Source organism: Coregonus clupeaformis, chromosome 7 (assembly GCF_020615455.1).
Source record: "Coregonus clupeaformis isolate EN_2021a chromosome 7, ASM2061545v1, whole genome shotgun sequence".
NCBI lineage: Eukaryota > Metazoa > Chordata > Actinopteri > Salmoniformes > Salmonidae > Coregonus > Coregonus clupeaformis.
This window is the reverse complement of record NC_059198.1, coordinates 23,930,431-23,951,476: the sequence shown is the minus strand read 5'-3', so window position 1 is coordinate 23,951,476 and position 21,046 is coordinate 23,930,431. Positions and strand designations below refer to the sequence as shown.

Here is a 21,046-nt window from a genome sequence, read left to right as displayed (position 1 = left end):
GTTTCCTCTTTGCATCTTTTACTTTCGGTTTTGTACACCAGCTTCAAACAGCTGAAAATACAATATTTTTGGAAATTGAAACTATATTTCACAGCGGTTTAGATGGTACAATGATTGTCTACATTGCTTGTTTTGTCACATAAACTGAAATTATAAAATATATAAAATTATAAAATTACTCATTTTTAGTATTGTAAACACAGCTAATATCTAAGTACATCATGAGTTACAGTATATCAGCAACATTTACACACACTATCCAAATATTGTACATAATGGTGTGGTGTGGTCATATCACAATGTATTTATTCCTCTCCTCTATGTCATCTAATTCACATTAAACCTTCTCCTTGGCCTATTTTTTTTCTTAAAGTGAGATTGAAGCAGGCAATGTGGTAGCCATTTTGGTTCACCACAACAGCATGCATATCAAGTCGTCTCTGGAGCAGGCAGCAGAGGAAGAATGAGGTTACAACATGCACTTCACAGGAATGTGTCCAAATAGGCACTTCACAATATAAGAGCAACATTTGCACAGATGCACACAAGCACACCCGTGGTAGGTAGTCCAGATTCAACTTCAATGGTTTTTCACAAGCAATCAGTTCTGCAAATAAACACACCCTATTTTAAAAGTTTAAGAAAAACATCCAAGTGAACCAAAGTTTTATATTAATCATGAATCTATAAAATGTATCATTCACTTCTGCACACCATTGTGCTACAGTGCATCCTGCTAATGCGTCCTATCTATCTATCTATCTATCTATCTATCTATCTATCTATCCTATCAATGTGTTTAACAGCATAGCAAACACTTCTCCACCCTTTAACGTAAAGTGCATTTAATGCATGAGAAAGACTTAATATGTCCTTTTTAGGGGTGCTTTTTTCTTTACACAGGGCGAAATTCAATCAAACCTGCATTTCTGTATTTACGCCATAGTTTTTTTTGGTACCTACTGTGTTTGATTGAATCCCAGCCCTGATCTGCTATTAGTGCCACACACCTCCTTTCTTTCGGGAGCAGAAGGGGAAGCAGGGGATATTTGGCAGGCACAGGGGGTCGTCATAGTGAAACATGGCAGCCCTGTCCAGGAACACATTAGCAGACAGGTATAGCTCCTCAATGGACTGACCTGTGGGAGAGGGATATACACTGAGTATATCAAACCCCCCCCTTTGCCCTCAGAACAGCCTCAATTCGTTGGGGCATGGACTCTACAAGGTGTCAAAAGCATTCATTTACATTTTTTAAAAACATTTACATCATTTAGCAGACGCTCTTCTCCAGAGCGACTTACAAATTGGTGCATTCAACTTATGATAGCCAGTGGGACAACCACTTTTCTTATTTTTTGTATTTCTTTTTTTTATGGGGGGGGGGGGTAGAAGGATTACTTTATACTATTCCTTAAAGAGGTAGGGTTTCAAGTGTCTCCGGAAGGTGGTCAGTGACTCCGCTGTCCTGGCGTCGTGGGGGAGCTTGTTCCACCATTGGGGTGCCAGAGCAGCGAATAGCTTTGACTGGGCTGAGCGGGAACTGTGCTTCTGTAGAGGTAGGGGAGCTAGCAGGCCAGAGGTGGATGAACGTAGTGTCTGATCAGAGCCTGAAGGTAAGGAGGTGCCATTCCCCTCACTCCGTAGGCAAGCACCATGGTCTTGTAGTAGATGCGAGCCTCAACTGGAAGCCAGTGGAGTGTGCGGAGGAGCGGGGTGACATGAGAGAACTTGGGAAGGTTGAACACCAGACGGGCTGCAGCGTTCTGGATAAGTTGTAGGGGTTTAATGGCACAGGCAGGGAGCCCAGCCAACAGCGAGTTGCAGTAATCCAGACGGGAGATGACAAGTGCCTGGATTAGGACCTGTGCCGCTTTCTGTGTAAGGTAGGGTCGTACTCTGCAAATGTTGTAGAGCATGAACCTGCAGGATCAGGTCACCGCTTTGATGTTAGTGGAGAACGACAGGGTGTTGTCCAGGGTCACGCCAAGGTTCTTTGCACTCTGGGAGGAGGACACAATGGAGTTGTCAACCGTGATGGCGAGATCATGGAGCGGGCAGTCCTTCCCCGGGAGGAAGAGCAGCTCCGTCTTGCCGAGGTTCAGCTTGTGGTGGTGATCCGACATCCACACTGATATGTCTGCCAGACATGCAGAGATGTGATTCGCCACCTGGTTATCAGAAGGGGAAAGGAGAAAATGAATTGTGTGTCGTCTGCGTAGCTATGATAGGAGAGACCATGTGAGGATATGACAGAGCCAAGTGACTTGGTGTATAGAGAGAATAGGAGAGGGCCTAGAACTGAGCCCTGGGGGACACCAGTGGTGAGAGCATGTGGTGCGGAGACAGATTCTCGCCACGCCACCTGGTAGGAGCGACCTGTCAGGTAGGACGCAATCCAAGAGTGAGCAGCGCCGGAGATGCCCAACTCAGAGGGTGGAGAGGAGGATCTGATGGTTCACAGTATCAAAGGCAGCGGATAGGTCTAGAAGGATAAGAGCAGAGGAGATGCTGGCCGATGTTGACTCCAACGCTTCCCACAGTTGTGTCAAGTTGGCTGGATGTCCTTTGGGTGGTGGACCATTGTTGATACACACGGGAAACTGTTGAGCGTGGAAAACGCAGCAGCGTTGCAGTTCTTAACACAAACCGGTGTGCCTGGCACCTACTACCATAACCTGTTCCAAGGCACTTAAGTATTTTGTCTTGCCCATTCACCCACTGAATGGCACACATACACAATCCATGTCTCAATTGTCTCAAGGCTTAAAAATCCTTCTTTAACCTGTCTCCTCCCCTTCATCAACACTGATTGGATTTAACAAGTGACATCAATAAGGGATCATAGCTTTCACCTGGATTCACCTGGTCAGTCTATGTCATGGAAAGAGCAGGTTTTCTTAATGTTTTGTCAACTCAGTGTACAGAGAGATCAAACACTTACTAACTGCTGGTATTTTTAAAAATGACTAAACCTAGTTTCTACTAAGGATCAATGTACAGTAGCTTTCACGTAGCATCAACATAGCTGGTGGGCTGAATTTGCCAAAAGTAATACAGTTACCTTGATTTCCGCCATAAATCGACTATAGGGTTTCAAGGGTTGGCATATTCCAAGTGTATTTGATGACAACGCAACATACCATTTACCAACCTAAATTGAACGGTGATGATCTGGCGTCTTTGCCCTATGGGTGGATGCAGTTGCGTTGATTTATTGTAATATTCTTCAGGGCAATGTTCAAAAACATACACTCATTCCAGTTAGCACTGTTTATTTCATATTGATGTGTAACATTACGTTAGGGTTAAGATTAGGGTCAGAGAACTATAACACCAGTGGCTTTGTTTTGAAGGGAAGTGCAAACAATCAACAAAGGGAAATAGTGAACTCATGGAGCAGATGTGACACTCTTTAAGGAATACCTGGGATAGGATAAAGTAATCCTTCTACCCCCCCCTTACCCCAACCCAAACCCCAACCCAAAAACAAACAAAACAAAAAATATATAAAAAATATAAAATAAAAAAAAATAATAATAAAAAAAATTAAAAAAAATTGTAAAGTGGTGATCCCACTGGCTATAAGGTGAATGCACCTATTTGTAAGTCGCTCTGGATAAGAGCGTCTGCTAAATGACGTAAATGTAAATGTAAATGTGACACTCAACTTGCCCTCATACGATGATGGCATGGGAGTGCAGGGGTTAAGGCTGACTCCAATGTCCTGTAAAGGGTCTGGAAAAACCAAACAGCAACAGAGCAACTTCAGACAATTTTACTTTTTCTGATGAGAAGTAGAAAATATTTATTGATAACAACAATTAGTGAAAACATAAACTGTAACCGACATGAAGTTAAAAAAAATAGACCCACCGTGGTAGTGCTATCCCATGGGCACAGATGTCATTTCAACGTCTAGTTTTGATTTACATTTGGTTGAGCTGTCAACTAACTTGAATTCCATGTCATTGGATTTAGGTTAAAAGTTGGGTGAAAAAATATTAAATTCCCTTGCCATGGGGCGTAGAGAAAATTGTTGCAGTTTTAAAGCAAGTTTGCTGCAATTCTACACATTTTGCCATGGGACGAAGAGAAGATTTTGCCATTTTTAATATGATATCTGAGTGTGACTGACTAACAAAATCAAGAATTGATCTGTGGGCCTTCAAAAGGGGTGTGCCGCCAGCTGCTCTACACAGTATCAAGGGGTCAAAACATGTGCAATTCAATTACACATTCTTCATAGGCAAAGGCAAACATTGCAAGTCAACTTTGTATGTAAGGTTTGCTACCTTGCTATAATCTGAATGTCGGTATAACAGATGTAGTACAGCTGTGTTATCTCTGTTGTAATGAGTGGTACCCTGCTTTGCAAATTAAAAGGAATACTTATTTAAAAAAACTCACCACAGCTACAATTGAAGATTTGCATTTTTTCCAAGTTGCAAATAGTGTGAACAGGCCATTGGACCGACCTGAACGAAACACCTCTGGGGCCAATGGGTCAGGATAGCTAGAACCAAGAGAAGAGACCGTGAGGCATAGTTTCTTCCATAGGCTGGCTGACTGCTCTCCGTACAGCAAGAGGAAGTGACCAGAGCGGGCCAGGCTTCCCCCATTTCAGTGTGTGCATGCGTGTGTGAGCAGGGATATGATGTGGACTTTTCCAGGCCTCATCTTCAATGGATATGTGTATTCTATTTCCACTGGCTCACACATGAAGGTAAACACTGGGCATCGCTGTTTCACCCTGTCTAAAAGAAGGAACACTGGATTAGAAGCTGTCTGAGTTGTTGGACTACAACTGTGGGGTCTTATAAATTACAACAAAAAAGCAACATTTTGCATGGCATGACATTAGCGCTGCATAGTCCTCAGACTTTTCTATCTGCTAATGTCTTTTTGAAAGTAGGTCAACCATGTATGCGTAAAATGTAGTATAGGAGTACATCACATATGCTGTACATTTGTGCACCTGCTTTTGAAAAATTTAGGAAATTGAACGTTTTTGGACCTGCAGAAAAGCCATGTTGTGTAGTACATGGGTACAACGTGTGGTGGCGCAAATGATTGGCACTGGCAGCACGAGAGAGCCAGCCAAACAAACAGTACCACAGAGTGCGCACTTCCTGGTAGCTGGTCGTTCATCGGTTCTGTTGTTGTGAGCTTGGTAAATGAAGGGACTACGATGAAACTGCCATTTTTATGGGAATACTAATAGCAATCGCTGCTGGCAATATTGGGGTGGTGGTAAACACACCGGGAACGGTGTCTTGACGTCTCCAAACACTGCATGAGGCTGTCGGTGGAATGTCGCTGAGCTCAGGCGGGTGGACTACTCACACCCCTCCGCCGGACCCGTCCTCATCTATCGCTGGCTATGGGGCCTCACAAACTGGCTGCCATACCGTCTTGATGTCGGTACGGGTATCAGTTTGCCATTCTGGTATTCGGCCGCTGTGTCTTCCAGGGGCAGGTGATGAGTCACTCCGTCTACAGCTCAGTATGGACCCCGGGAAGTCCGGGGAATTCCGTGTCACGCTACGGGACACCAGCGGAACAACGGGTCGGAGTGTGGTAAGAGAGATGAGGGTTAAAGGGGGATTTCAATTCATGTCATTTGTCAGCCATGTTGACAAATAATGTTTATTGCTTTTGACTAAATGCAAAATGGTGTTCATTAAAAATAGTTTTTGAAATTGCCAGCTAAAACGCAATGAAGTAAAGTTACATGTCACGTGATGTTTTTATTATTACCAGTGTTACCAAGGTAGGCAGGCATGTGTGTACAGGGGGTTTTAAAACAACACTATGACATTTCTCCTGGTCTCATGCTTACATTTGACAGGCATGCATGAGTTATTTAGTCATTTGAAACAGATCATTTATAGTTAAACAAAATACACAGAACAAAAATATAAGCACAACAGATTTTACTGAGTTACAGTTCATATAAGGAAATCAGTCAGTTGAAATAAATAAATTAGGCCCTAATCCATGGATTTCACATGACTGGGAATACAGATATGCATCTGTTGGTCACAGACACCTTTAAAAAAAGAAGCTAGGGGCATGGATCAGAAGACCAGTCAGTATCTGGTGTGACCACCATTTGGCTCATGCAGCGTGACACATCTCCTTTGCATAGAGTTGATCAGGCTGTTGATTGTGGCCTGTGGAATGTTGTCCCACTCCTCTTCAATTGCTGTGCAAAGTTGCTGGATATTGGCAGGAAATGGAACGCGCTGTTGTACATATCGATCCAGAGCATCCCAAACATGCTCAATGGGTGACATGTCTGGTGAGTATGCAGGCCATGGAAGAACTGGGACATTTTAAGCTTCCAGGAATTATGTACAGAAACTTGTGACATGGGGCTGTGCATTATCATGCTGAAACATGAGGTGATGGTGGAGGATGAATGGCACGACAATGGGCCTCAGGATCTCGTCACGGTATCTCATTCAAATTACCATGCTATTGTTTTCGTTGTCCTTAGCTTATGCCTACCCATATCATAACCCCACCATGGGGCACTCTGTTCACAATGTTGACATCAGCAAACCACTCGCCTACACAACGCCATACACGCTGTCTGCCATCTGCCCAGTACATTTGAAACCAGGATTCATCTGTGAAGCTTCTCCAGCGTGCCAGTGCCCATCGAAGGTCAGCATTTGACCACTGAAGTCGTTTATGACGCCGAACTGCAGTCAGGTGAAGACCCTGGTGAGGACGTCGAGCACGCAGATGAGCTTCCCTGAGACTGTTTCTGAAAGTTTGTGCAGAAATTCCTCAGTTGTGCAAACCCACAGTTTCATCAGCTGTCCAGGTGGCTGGTCTCAGACGATCCCGCTGGTGAAGAAGCCGGATGTGGAGGTCCTGGCCTGGTGTGGTTACACGTGGTCTGCTGTTGTGATGCCGGTTGGACGTACTGCCAAATTCTCTAAAACGATGTTGGAGGCAGCTTATGGTAGCGAAAAGAACATTCAATTCTCTGGCAACAGCTGTGGTGGACATGCCTGCAGTCAGCATGCCAATTGCATGCGCCCTCAAATCTTGAGACATCTGTGGCATTGTATTGTGTGACACAACTGCATATTTTAGAGTGACCTTTTATTGTCCCCAGCACAAGGTGCACCTGTGTAATGACCGTGCTGTTTAATCAGCTTCTTTATATGCCCCACCTGTCAGGTGGATGGACTATCTTGGCAAAGGAAAAAATGCTCACTAACAGGGATGTAAACTAATTTGTGCACAAAATTTGAGAGAAATAAGCTTTTTGTGTGTATAGAACATTTCTGGGATCTTTTATTTCAGCTAATGAAACACTTTACATGTTGCGTTTAATATTTTTGTCCAGTATAGTTATATATTCTTCTCATCAAACATTCCCACTGACTAGGTCTATAGGCTGTACCTTGCTACAGTGCTGTCCAATCAATCTCTCCCAAAAACAGAGCTCAAAAGTAATTCCAGTGCAAGAATTACAGTCAACATACTACCATGGAACAAACAGTGGTAGGCAGCCAATTTCAGTGTGATAAAATGAGCACCACTCTTCTTCTCTCTCCCCCTCCATGTCTTCCAGTCCATTGCAGAGTTTGACCTGAGGTCGGTGCACTATGAGGTGAAATCACCAAAATGCCATGAGCTGAGTTTGGCCACGCCCCCTCACGACCGCATCAGCTTCAACTTCCGCTGCGAGCAGGAGGCTCAGGAGTGGGCCACAGTGGTGATGTCATCACTCCGAGAGGCACACAGGGGTCAGTCTACTTTCTTCCCGCCTCTTTTCTCTTTGATCTGATATTCCACTATATTCTCCTCTAATCTTTGCTGTGCTCTAATAACTTGAGTCCCCTGTCTTCTCCTGTCCTGACCCCTCAGTGTCCGACAGCCCTCCCACCGATGACCGACAACTTCCTCTAGAGGCCTTTGAGACACCTAGCTCCACTTCCTTACCACGCACAGGTAGCCCTCAACAGTGGGGGTGTGTGTACAGTAGTGTATTGGCCAAGTTTCTACCCTTTTTCAATTGCTCACTGTCCCTGACTCTGTGTTTCTCCCTTGTGTCCATTCGTCTGTAGAGGAGATGTGTGCTGAGCTGACCAGGGCCATCCAGGCTGGTGACATCCAGGCGGCCTCCATCTACGCTGCCACCCTGGCTCGTCAGCAGGCAGCGCTGAAGATCCAGCCCTCTGAGAGGAGCTACGGCGACACAGAGCTTAGGTGAGAGAATTAAGAGCAAACAAGCTACTGGGTAGAAGAACAGGAAGTTATTGAAGAAGTAAGAATATTGTGCGAATTGGTGCGATGACAGGAAATGGGTATTTTAGGAGTTCATGACGATTGTATCTTTCTGTGAAAGCTTGGCTGTAGTGGTCGAAGATTCTTCGTCTTCCTGTTGTGTCACAGTGAAAGTCCTCCCCCACGCGACCATCGCAATACTCAAGCAGCAGGTTAGTCTGAACAGCTAAAATAAGAATATATATTTTTTTACAGTTTGAATTTGAATTCAGATCTCTATAACAGTATTTAGCTCTACAATAGTTTCAACATAATGTAAACCTACTTTCTGTCTTCAGTTTTTGTACCTTTCTGTATGTCCCTCTGTCCCCTAGGTATTCCTGGAGTATGGCTTCCATCCGCGGGTGCAGCGCTGGGTGATTGGCCAGTGTCTGTGCGCCGACCAGCGCTCTCTAGCGTCCTACGGGGTGCGTAGGGACGGAGACACAGCCTTCCTGTACCTCCTCTCTGCCCGCCACGCCCGCCTCACACGGCAGCTGCTCCAGCAGGACCAGGAAAGAGCCCTCCTCACCCCCGCTACCCCTCCTCCTGAGACCCCAAGCAACGGCCCCACATCCCAGGAATGGAGGGGTTACAGCACCCTGCCCCCCAGACTGAGCCACAGCAGCATGGGTGACACTGCTAAACACTCACACAAATGCACGCACATACACACCATTGACAGAAGGACCCATTGTGTTGGCTTCCTCCTGACGAGCTTTGTTCCGATAGGTTCAAATGGAGCGCGGCCAAATGGAGCCGGGGCAGAGAGGCTGAACATCAGTGAAATCAAAGACCTCATCAACCTGGAGATGCCACAACTCAACAAAGCACTTACCCCTATGAAATCAGGCCCTCAGGTACACTATTATTATTAATTTCACCTTTATTTAACCAGGGAAGCCAGTTGAGAATAAGTTCTCATTTACAACTGCGACCTGGCCAAGATAAAGCAAAGCAGTGCGATTAAAAACAACAACAACACAGAGTTACATATGGGGTAAACAAAACGTACAGTCAATAACACAATAGAAAATATATATACAGTGTGTGTGAATGTAGTAAGTTATGGAGGTAAGGCAATAAATAGGCCATAGTGCAAAATAATTACAAATTAGTATTAACACTGGAGTGATAGATGTGCAGAAGATGATGTGCAAATAGTGATACTGGGGTGCAAATGAGCAAAATAAATAACAATATGGGGATGAGGTAGTTGGGTGGGCTAATTACAGATGGGCTGTGTACAGGTGCAGTGGTCGGTAAGCTGCTCTGACAACTGATGCTTAAAGTTAGTGAGGGAGATAAATGTCTCCAGCTTCAGAGATTTTTGCAGTTCGTTCCAGTCATTTGCAGCAGAGAACTGGAAGGAATGGCGGCCAAAGGAGGTGTTGGCTTTGGGGATGACCAGTGAGATATACCTGCTGGAGTGCATACTACGGGTGGGTGTTGCTATGGTGACCAATGATCTAAGATAAGGCGGGGACTTGCCTAGAAGTGATTTATAGATGACCTGGAGCCAGTGGGTTTGGCGACAAATATGAAGTGAGGGCCAACGAGAGCGTACAGGTCACAATGGTGGGTAGTATATGGGGCTTTGGTGACAAAACGGATGGCACTGTGATAGACTACATCCAATTTGCTGAGTAGAGTGTTGGAGGCTATTTTGTAAATGACATCGCCGAAGTCAAGGATCGGTAGGATAGTCCGTTTTACGAGGGCATGTTTGGCAGCATGATGGAAGGAGGCTTTGTTGCGAAATAAGTAGCCGATTCTAGATTTAACTTTGGATTGGAGATGCTTAATGTGAGTCTGGAAGGAGAGTTTACGGTCTAACCAGACACCTAGGTATTTGTAGTTGTCCACATATTCTAAGTCAGACCCGCCGAGAGTAGTGATTCTAGTCGGGCGGGCGGGTGCAAGCTGCGTTCGATTGAAGAGCATGCATTTAGTTTTACTAGCGTTTAAGAGCAGTTGGAGGCTACGGAAGGAGTGTTGTATGGCATTGAAGCTCATTTGGAGGTTTGTTAACACAGTGTCCAATGAAGGGCCAGATGTAACTGTAAGTCACTCTGGATAAGAGCGTCTGCTAAATAACTAAAATGTCAATGTATACAAAATGGTGTCGTCTGCGTAGAGGTGGATCTGAGAGTCACCAGCAGCAAGAGCGACATCATTGATATACACAGAGAATAGAGTCGGCCCGAGAATTGAACCCTGTGGCACCCCCAGAGACTGCCAGAGGTCCAGACAACAGGCCCTCCGATTTGACACATTGAACTCTATCTGAGAAGTAGTTGGTGAACCAGGCGAGGCAGTCATTTGAGAAACCAAGGCTATTTAGTCTGCCAATAAGAATGCGGTGATTGACAGAGTCAAAAGCCTTGGCCAGGTCGATGAAGACGGCTGCACAGTACTGTCTTTTATCGATCACGGTTATTATATCGTTTAGGACCTTGAGCGGGGCTGAGGTGCACCCATGACCAGCTCGGAAACCAGATTGCATAGCGGAGAAGGTACGGTGGGATTCGAAATGGTCGGTGATCTGTTTGTTAACTTGGCTTTCAAATACTTTCGAAAGGCAGGGCAGGATGGATATAGGTCTGTAACAGTTTGGATCTAGAGTGTCACCCCCTTTGAAGAGGGGGATGACCGCAGCAGCTATCCAATCTCTGGGGATCTCAGACGATATCGAAAGAGAGGTTGAACAGGCTAGTAATAGGGGTTGCAACAATTTCAGCTGCTAATTTTAGAAAGAAAGGGTCCAGATTGTCTAGCCCAGCTGATTAGCTCTGTACAGTACCCCTTGGTAATAATTGAATAACTATTTCACTCCACTACATGGATTTCACCCTCATAACACAACTGATGCATACCTAGATGCTGTATGTTGACATACAGTAGGTTTCCATCTACAGTGGGGGAAAAAAGTATTTAGTCAGCCACCAATTGTGAAAGTTCTCCCACTTAAAAAGATGAGAGAGGTCTGTAATTTTCATCATAGGTACAGGTCAACTATGACAGACAAATTGAGAAAAAAATTTCCAAAAAATCACATTGTAGGATTTTTAAGGAATTTATTTGCAAATTATGGTGAAAAATAAGTATTTGGTCACCTACAAACAAGCAAGATTTCTGGCTCTCACAGACCTGTAACTTCTTTTTTAAGAGGCTCCTCTGTCCTCCACTCGTTACCTGTATTAATGGCACCTGTTTGAACTTGTTATCAGTATAAAAGACACCTGTCCACAACCTCAAACAGTCACACTCCAAACTCCACTATGGCCAAGACCAAAGAGCTGTCAAAGGACACCAGAAACAAAATTGTAGACCTGCACCAGGCTGGGAAGACTGAATCTGCAATAGGTAAGCAGCTTGGTTTGAAGAAATCAACTGTGGGAGCAATTATTAGGAAATGGAAGACATACAAGACCACTGATAATCTCCCTCGATCTGGGGCTCCACGCAAGATCTCACCCCGTGGGGTCAAAATGATCACAAGAACGGTGAGCAAAAATCCCAGAACCACACGGGGGGACCTAGTGAATGACCTGCAGAGAGCTGGGACCAAAGTAACAAAGTCTACCATCAATAACACACTACGCCGCCAGGGACTCAAATCCTGCAGTGCCAGTACATGTCCAGGCCCGTCTGAAGTTTGCTAGAGTGCATTTGGATAATCCAGAAGAGGATTGGGAGAATGTCATATGGTCAGATGAAACCAAAATATAACTTGTTGGTAAAAACTCAACTCGTCGTGTTTGGAGGACAAAGAATGCTGAGTTGCATCCAAAGAACACAATACCTACTGTGAAGCATGGGGGTGGAAACATCATGCTTTGGGGCTGTTTTTCTGCAAAGGGACCAGGACGACTGATCTGTGTAAAGGAAAGAATGAATGGGGCCATGTATCGTGAGATTTTGAGTGAAAACCTCCTTCCATCAGCAAGAGCATTGAAGATGAAACGTGGCTGGGTCTTTCAGCATGACAATGATCCCAAACACACCGCCCGGGTAACGAAGGAGTGGCTTCGTAAGAAGCATTTCAAGGTCCTGGAGTGGCCTAGCCAGTCTCCAGATCTCAACCCCATAGAAAATCTTTGGAGGGAGTTGAAAGTCCGTGTTGCCCAGCGACAGCCCCAAAACATCACTGCTCTAGAGGAGATCTGCATGGAGGAATGGGCCAAAATACCAGCAACAGTGTGTGAAAACCTTGTGAAGACTTACAGAAAACGTTTGACCTGTGTCATTGCCAACAAAGGGTATATAACAAAGTATTGAGAAACTTTTGTTATTGACCAAATACTTATTTTCCACCATAATTTGCAAATAAATTCATAAAAAATCCTACAATGTGATTTTCTGGATTTTGTCTGTCATAGTTGACGTGTACCTATGATGAAAATTACAGGCCTCTCCCATCTTTTTAAGTGGGAGAACTTGCACAATTGGTGGCTGACTAAATACTTATTTTCCCCCACTGTACACACCTGTAAAGACCGTCTCGCTGTGTGTCTCAGGGTTGGGCCTGCCCCTCTTGCACGTACATAAACAAGCCCACGCGGCCAGGGTGTGAGATCTGCAGTACAGACCGTCCAGAGAGCTATACTGTTCCTGGGAGCTACAAACCAGACCCTCTGGAGCTCCGCCGCATACAGCAGGAGAAAGAAGCTGTCCGACAGTACCAGCAGGTAGGATGGTTTTATGCTCATGAACACATACAGTGGCTTGCGAAAGTATTCACCACCCCTTGGCATTTTACCTATTTTGTTGCCTTACAACCTGGAATTAAAATGTATTTTTGGGGGGTTTGTGTCATTTGATTTACACAACATGCCTACCACTTTGAAGATGCTAAATCTTTTTTGTGTGTGATACAAACAAGAAATAAGACAAAAAAACAGAACTTGAGCATGCATAACTATTCACCCCCCCAAAGTCAATACTTTGTAGAGCCACCTTTTGCAGCAATTACAACTGCAAGTATCTTGGGGTATGTCTCTATAAGCTTGGCACATCTAGCCACTGGGATCTTTGCCCATTCTTCAAGGCAAAACTGCTCCAGCTCCTTCGAGTTGGATGGGTTCCGCTGGTGTACAGCAATCTTTAAGTCATACCACAGATTCTCAATTGGATTGAGGTCTGGGCTTTGACTAGGCCATTCCAAGACATTTAAATGTTTCCCCTTAAACCACTCAAGTGTTGCTTTAGCAGTATGCTTAGGGTAATTGTCCTGCTGGAAGGTGAACCTCCGTCCCAGTCTCAAATCTCTGGAAGACTGAAACAGGTTTCCCTCAAGAATTTCCCTGTATTTAGCGCCATCCATAATTCCTTCAATTCTGACCAGTTTCCCAGTCCCTGCCGATGAAAAGCATCCCCACAGCATGATGCTGCCACCACCATGCTTCACTGTGGGGATGGTGTTCTCGGGGTGATGAGAGGTGTTGGGTTCGCACCAGACATAGCGTTTTCCTTGATGGCCAAAAAGCTCAATTTTAGTCTCATCTGACCAGAGTACCTTCTTCCATATGTTTGGGGAGTCTCCCACATTGCTTTTTGGCGAACACCAATCGTGTTTGCTTATTTGTTTCTTTAAGCAATGGCTTTTGTCTGGCCACTCTTCCGTAAAGCCCAGCTCTGTGGAGTGTACGGCTTAATAATAATATAATAATATGCCATTTAGCAGACGCTTTTATCCAAAGCGACTTACAGTCATGTGCGCATACATTTTTACGTATGGGTGGTCCCGGGGATCGAACCCACTACCCTGGCGTTACAAGCGCCATGCTCTACCAATTGAGCTACAGAGGACCTATGAACAGATACTCCAATCTCCGCTGTGGAGCTTTGTAGTCTCTCTCTCTGATTAATGCCCTCCTTGCCTGGTCCGTGAGTTTTGGTGGGCGGCCCTCTCTTGGCAGGTTTGTAGTGGTGCCATATTCTTTCCATTTTTTTATAATGGATTTAATGGTGCTCCGTGGGATGTTCAAAGTTTCTGATATTTTTTTTATAACCCAACCCTGATATGTACTTCTCCACAACTTTGTCCCTGACCTGTTTAGAGCTCCTTGGTCTTCATGGTGCCGCTTGCTTGGTGGTGCCCCTTGCTTAGTGGTGTTGCAGACTCTGGGGCCTTTCAGAACAGGTGTATGTGTTATATATATATATATATATATATATATACTGAGATCATGTGACAGATCAGGTGACACTTCGATTGCACACAGGTGGACTTTATTTAACTAATTATGTGACTTCTGAAGGTAATTGGTTGCACCAGATCTTATTTAGGGGCTTCATAGCAAAGGGGGTGAATACATATGCACACACCACTTTTCCGTTATTTATTTTGTAGAATTTTTCGAAACTTTTTTAGTTCTTTTTTTCATTTCACTTCACCAATTTGGACTATTTTGTGTATGTCCATTACATGAAATCCAAATAAAAATCCATTTAAATTACAGGTTGTAATGCAGCAAAATAGGAAAAACACTCACTCACTCACTCATGCACGTAAACACATTCAAATGGTGCGTACAGCAGGAAATGCAAGCTGTCAGACAGTGCCAACAGGACCGGTAGGAACATCTGATGCAGACACACACATACACACTCTTGCATATGCACACAGTTTACAGTTCATTACAGTGCGTCATTTATTAGGGAAAAGGTTTATTAGGGAAAAGGTAGGGATAGTAGGAGTTGAGACGACCAGGGATGGTAGGCTGGGCTCTAAGGCTGACTCTCTTCTCTTCTGTCTCTTTGTTTTTTGAAGGAGGAAGGGAGAAGAGAGGAGCTGAGGGGCGCGGGTGCTCAAAATGACTCACTACTGGAAAACTTGGCCATGGACTAGACACACACACACACACCACGTAACATCGCAGAAAGACGCTGACTGACTGACTGCACACACACACACACACTTTCTATGTTTTTGTAAACATACTTGAACGTTCTCTTCAACCCATGCACTCACGCTCAAGCTACTAAGTAATACTCATTTATCGTATGACAGAATCTCAGTGACTGTACACTACATTACATAGCATTGTGGCTTCCTACCCTCTGACATTGTTTGATACAAATACACTATATATACAAAAGTATATGGACACCCCTTCAAATTAGTGGACTCAGCTATTTCAGCCACACCCGTTGCTTATAGGTGTATAAAATTGAGCACACAACCATGCAATCTCCATAGACAAACATTGGCAGTAGAATGGCCTTACTGAACAGCTCAGTGACTTTCAACGTGGCACCGTCATAGGATGCCACCTTTCCAACAAGTCAGGTTTAAAAATGTCTGCCCTGATAGAGCTGCCCCTGTAAGTGCTGTTATTGTGAAGTGGAAACGTCTAGAAGCAACAACGGCTCAGCCGCGAAGTGGTAGGCCACACAAGCTCACAGAACGGGACCAACGAGTGCTGAAGCGCATAGTGCGTAAAAATCGTCTGTCCTCGGTTGGAACACTCACTACCAAGTTCCAAACTGCCTCTGGAAGCTACGTCAGCACAATAACTGTTCGTCGGGAGCTTCATGAAATGGGTTTCCATGGCCAAGCAGCCACACACACCTAAGATCACCATGCGCAATGCCAAGCGTCGGCTGGAGTGGTGTAAAGCTGGCATAGTGCCAACTGTAAAGTTTGGTGGAGGAGGAATAATGTTCTGGGGCTGTTTTTCATAGTTCGGGCTAGGCCCCTTAGTTCCAGTGAAGGGAAATCTTAACGCTTCAGCATACAATGACATCATAGACGATTCTGTGCTTCCAACTTTGTAGCAACAGTTTGGGGAAGGCTTTTTCCTGTTTCAGCATGACAAAGCGAGGTCCATACAGAAATGGTTTGTAGAGATCGGTGTGGAAGAACTTGGCTGGCCTGCACAGAGCCCTGACCTCAACCCCATTGAACACCTTTGGGATGAATTGGAACACCGACTGCGAGCCAGGCCTAATCGCCCAACATCAGTGCTCGATCTCACTAATGCTCTTTTGGCTGAATGGAAGCAAGTCCCCGCAGCAATGTTCCAACATCTAGTGGAAAGCCTTCCCAGAAGAGTGGAGGCTGTTGTAGCAGCAAAGGGGGGACCAACTCCATATTAATGCCCATGATTTTGGAATGAGATGTTCGACAAGCAGGTGTCCACATACTTTTGTTCATGTAGTGTACATCAGAAGTGTGTTTGTATGACTTCTAAGCAAATGAAAGAATCATGGCTGTTGTATGTTGAAGTCTTTGTATATAGGACAGCAGGTAGCCTAGTGGTTAAGAGCGTTGGGCCAGTAACCGAAAGGTCGCTGGTTTGAATCCCGAGCCGACTAGCTGAAAGAAATCTGCCGCTGTGCCATTGAGCAAGGCATTTAACTATAATTGCTACTGTAAATTGCTCTGGATAAGAGTGTCTGCTAAATGACTCAAATGTAAATGTAACTTTGCATGTTTGTAATGAATTATGTAATTATACTGCAAGTCCATGTAGGCCAAGTTTGCTTAGTGTGTGCCAACCAGTTGAAACCTACCATTTCAGAGAAAACAAAGAACTGCTGTGTTGCCCACTCTGTGCCTGTGTTACAGTCAGGGTCATCAAGTGGACAACTTCAATGGCCGTTTGTTTTTAATGTGTTATCTTTCAAAATGCACAATTTAATAAATAATGAAGGCCTTTTGACATCCATGTTGTTGCAATTAAAACGTGTATTTAACTGTAATAAAGCAAGCGAATAAAATGCTGTTTCGAACAAAATGAACGTCTGTCTGTGTGTGTGAACGATGTGTGTGTACAATGTGCGTGTTCAACGTGTGTGTTGTATGTTGTGGATCCCCACCACCCCAGGCGAGGGAGACAGAGCGGAGGGAGAACTTTGCCCGGCTGGTGATGTTGGATGGAAAGGACCTGGTGCCCAACCCAGATGCTGTGGAATGTAGGATCTGTTACCTGGACCTGCAGCCTGGGGAGGGAGTCCTGCTCAGAGAGTGTCTCCACTGTTTCTGCAGGTAACACTCAGAGACATGGGAGACAGTATCCGTCCACAATTCTCTTGACCCTCCTCCTAATTACCCTCCCCCTAGTGACCCTCCCCCTCATGACCCAACCCCTCGTGACCCTCCCCCTAGACACTAGCTGATCTGAAAGCATTGGAGCGGTGTTAGCAATGTGACGGAAACTCCACTTAGCCTGCCAGAGAGCTGCTAAGTGCAGCTATAACATCATATTGCTTACACCCCTCGGATTCTTTCTTTCTACAAGAATTGTCTTGGGGTGGATTTCGAACTGTGCAAGAGGGGCGTGGGTGAGATGCTTATGCAGAGATGGAGCAAGTGTGTTGTTGTGTTCACAGAGATTGCCTGCGCTCAGTAGTCCTGATGTGTGAAGACCCGGAGGTGGCCTGTCCGTACCGTGATGACACATACGCCTGTGACTGCACCCTGCAGGGGAGAGAGATCAGAGCTGTGAGTGGAGACATCACTGGCTTCTTTCTAATGTATATAATAGTAGCTACACAAGATGGTCCATTGGATATTATAGACATACTGTGTAACACTGCCTAATGTCTGGTTAATGCAGACCAGACAACCCACGATACATCAGTAATCTAATCATCTCTCTCCCCTCTGCTCTTCCATTCCTTCCTGCCTACCAGTTGGTGTCGGAAGAGGAGTATGAGCGCTGGCTGCAGAGAGGCTTGTCTGTGGCAGAGTCTCGCTGTGAGGGCAGTTACCACTGTGCCAGCCCAGACTGTGCCGGATGGTGTGTGTACGAGGACACAGTCAACGTGTTCGACTGCCCCGTCTGCAACAAGCACAACTGCCTGCTCTGCAAGGTACACACACACACACATGACATTTACATTCACCATTGATTGCATACACCATGGATTTGAACAGATCTCATTCTCTACTCTGTCTGTCTCTCTCAGGCAATCCATGAAGGGATGGACTGTAAGCAGTACCAGGATGACCTGACGGCCCGTGCTGAGAACGACTCGGCAGCCCGCAGAACTAGAGATCTACTCAAGGTGACGCACAGACACTTTTACACACATACTTTATACCTGTAGATCGATTTCAGCATTGAGGACAATGAGATTTTAGGGGAAGGATTGTTAGTGTTTTCAGGTTAGTAAGACTTTGCTCATATCATATTAACAGATAATAACTGTTACATTAACATGTAATACCTGTCTCTCGCTCTCTGTCTCTCTCTCTGTCTCTGTCTCTCTCTCTCTCTCTCTCTCTCTCTCTCTCTCTCTCTCTCTCTCTCTCACACAGACCCTGGTCCTCTCCGGGGAGGCCATGCACTGCCCTCAGTGCGGCATCATCGTGCAGAAAAAGGAGGGCTGTGATTGGCTGCGTTGCACTGTCTGTCACAGTGAGATCTGCTGGGTCACCAGAGGGCCTCGCTGGGGGCCAGGGGTAAGAGCCCGCCCCTCCTGTCTCTCTCTGTCACATTCAGTCTAGCTCTGCATGGTGGTGCTCCTCTGGTCACCTGTAATGCAGACATTTCACATTTGTCTGTCTGCTACCTGTGCAGCGCAGCATGTAGCCTAGCAGTTAGAGCGTTGGGCCAGTAACTGAAAGGTCGCTGGTTCGAATATCCGCACCGACAAGGTGAAAAATCTGTTAATGTGCCCTTGAGAAAGGCACTTAACCCTAATTCGCTCCAGGGGCGCCGTACTACTATGGCCGACCCTATAAAACAACACATTTCACTGCACCTATCCGGTGTGTGACAATAAAATATACACATCTAATGTGCTTCTGTTTCCTCCCAGGGTCCAGGAGACACCAGCGGTGGCTGCCGCTGCAACATCAACAACCAAAAATGTCACCCAAAGTGTCAGAACTGCCACTGAGAAAGACAATGAGGGATGTGTGTGTTGAGAGAGTGAGTGAGTGAGATAGGACAAATTAGTGTGTGTCACTCAAAGGATTGATGATTGCACTACACATTTAGCTATGCACGTTTCCTGTTGGTTTCTGTTCTCCCTTTAGGCTGCGTTTAGACAGTCAGCCCAATTCTGATTTTTTTTTCACTAATTTGTCTTTTGACCAATCAGATCAGCTCTGAAAAAGATCTGTGAAAAGATCTGATGTGATTGGCCAAAAGACCAATTAGTGGAAAAATATCAGAATTGGGCTGCTTGTCTAAATGACTCATGCAAATAGAGTCATGCAATACTGTTCAGGGACACATTAAACTAAGTGTACTTAACTTTTTCAGCACTCAAAGCCAAAGTCTAATGCTAATTACGGCATTCTGGGGTTGTAACAGAGAGCGTACTGTGTTCTGACTGGAAATAATGCTAATTACGGCATTCTGGGGTTGTAACAGAGAGCGTACTGTGTTCTGACTGGAAATAATGCTAATTACGGCATTCTGGGGTTGTAACAGAGAGCGTACTGTGTTCTGACTGGAAATAATGCTAATTACGGCATTCTGGGGTTGTAACAGAGAGCGTACTGTGTTCTGACTGGAAATAATGCTAATTACGGCATTCTGGGGTTGTAACAGAGAGCGTACTGTGTTCTGACTGGAAATAATGCTAATTACGGCATTCTGTGGTTGTAACAGAGAGCGTACTGTGTTCTGACTGGAAATAATGCTAATTACGGCATTCTGGGGTTGTAACAGAGAGCGTACTGTGTTCTGACTGGAAATAATGCTAATTACGGCATTCTGTGGTTGTAACAGAGAGCGTACTGTGTTCTGACTGGAAATAATGCTAATTACGGCATTCTGGGGTTGTAACAGAGAGCGTACTGTGTTCTGACTGGAAATAATGCCATTTTTTCTGCATAGAAACAGAACAAACATAATCTCTGTATCAAACTGAATTGCGTTGTGTGTTAATTAATAGCCATTTTGAAAGTACATGAGAGTTCATGTGAAATTAATACTTCTTCATGTTTTTCTATGTTTTAGCACCTCTGAATGAATGCCAGGCTCTGTCACGTAGATCTGTTTTGAAGACTAAGTGTTCTGTTCTATTTATTACACACAGGCTCTTATTACAGACAGACAAATGTATGAATGCCAAGAAAACACTTTCTATCTGCCAGTTTTCATGGAATAATCAGTGGATCTGCTCAGTAGCTGCTGTGTGCCATAGTGCATTTTAAAACAGTGTGTCAATAAAGCCACTCTAAACACAAGATTGAGTCTCTCTAATGAAATGTAATATGATAAAGCATTAGATGAGGGTGGTTCAGAAGAGGGTGGTTTAACACAAAAAACACCACAGTTTGAATGCCTCCTGTTTTGCCAAAGCTCATGAGGATGGCACACTCGGTCTGCGTTTCTTTAGCCTATTCAAGCTGCATAAGGTAATTAAAATGTATTACCCAGTCTATGGTAAATACACTATTTTCATGGTTTACATTGTTAATGTAACAAATATCAGTATGTGTTATTATTTTACATTTTTGCATTTTACTCATTTAGCAGACGCTCTTATCCAGAGCGACTTACAGTTAGTGAATGTAAACATTTTCATACTGTAGCCTACGGAGGAATATAATGCCAGAATTCGTGAAGCTGTTCATTATAGTTCGCTTTTTGTCAGTCAGTGGCAATGTAGGCCTGAATGCAAAACTGATGCATTGCATTGCTAAATGTTTGGAATAAACTAATGATCACTCTACTATGGCAAATCCTAAACCTTGTCATATGATGGTCATCTGTTGCAGTAGTCTGACAACTCACACCAAATTCTTACTATGCTCTGTCGTTCGCTACATACTGTCGTTCGCTACATA

General features: G+C 44.7%; 1 protein-coding gene and 1 pseudogene across 1 annotated transcript; one reads left to right on the top strand and one right to left on the bottom strand.

Moving 5' to 3' along the window:
- Positions 1-332: 332 nt before the first annotated feature.
- LOC121568685 lies at positions 333-4,622 on the bottom strand (annotated as a pseudogene).
- Positions 4,623-5,096: 474 nt separating this feature from the next.
- Positions 5,097-19,357, top strand: LOC121569222 (ranBP-type and C3HC4-type zinc finger-containing protein 1). Its single transcript, XM_041880011.2, has 14 exons — positions 5,097-5,580; positions 7,595-7,769; positions 7,891-7,974; positions 8,091-8,232; positions 8,372-8,462; positions 8,625-8,922; positions 9,022-9,149; positions 12,810-12,980; positions 17,124-17,284; positions 17,629-17,740; positions 17,932-18,111; positions 18,208-18,306; positions 18,560-18,703; positions 19,063-19,357. Exons 1-14 carry the CDS (start codon positions 5,314-5,316, stop codon positions 19,141-19,143), a joined length of 2,133 nt encoding a protein of 710 aa, XP_041735945.1. The 5' UTR covers positions 5,097-5,313; the 3' UTR covers positions 19,144-19,357.
- The last annotated feature ends 1,689 nt before the right edge of the window (positions 19,358-21,046 follow it).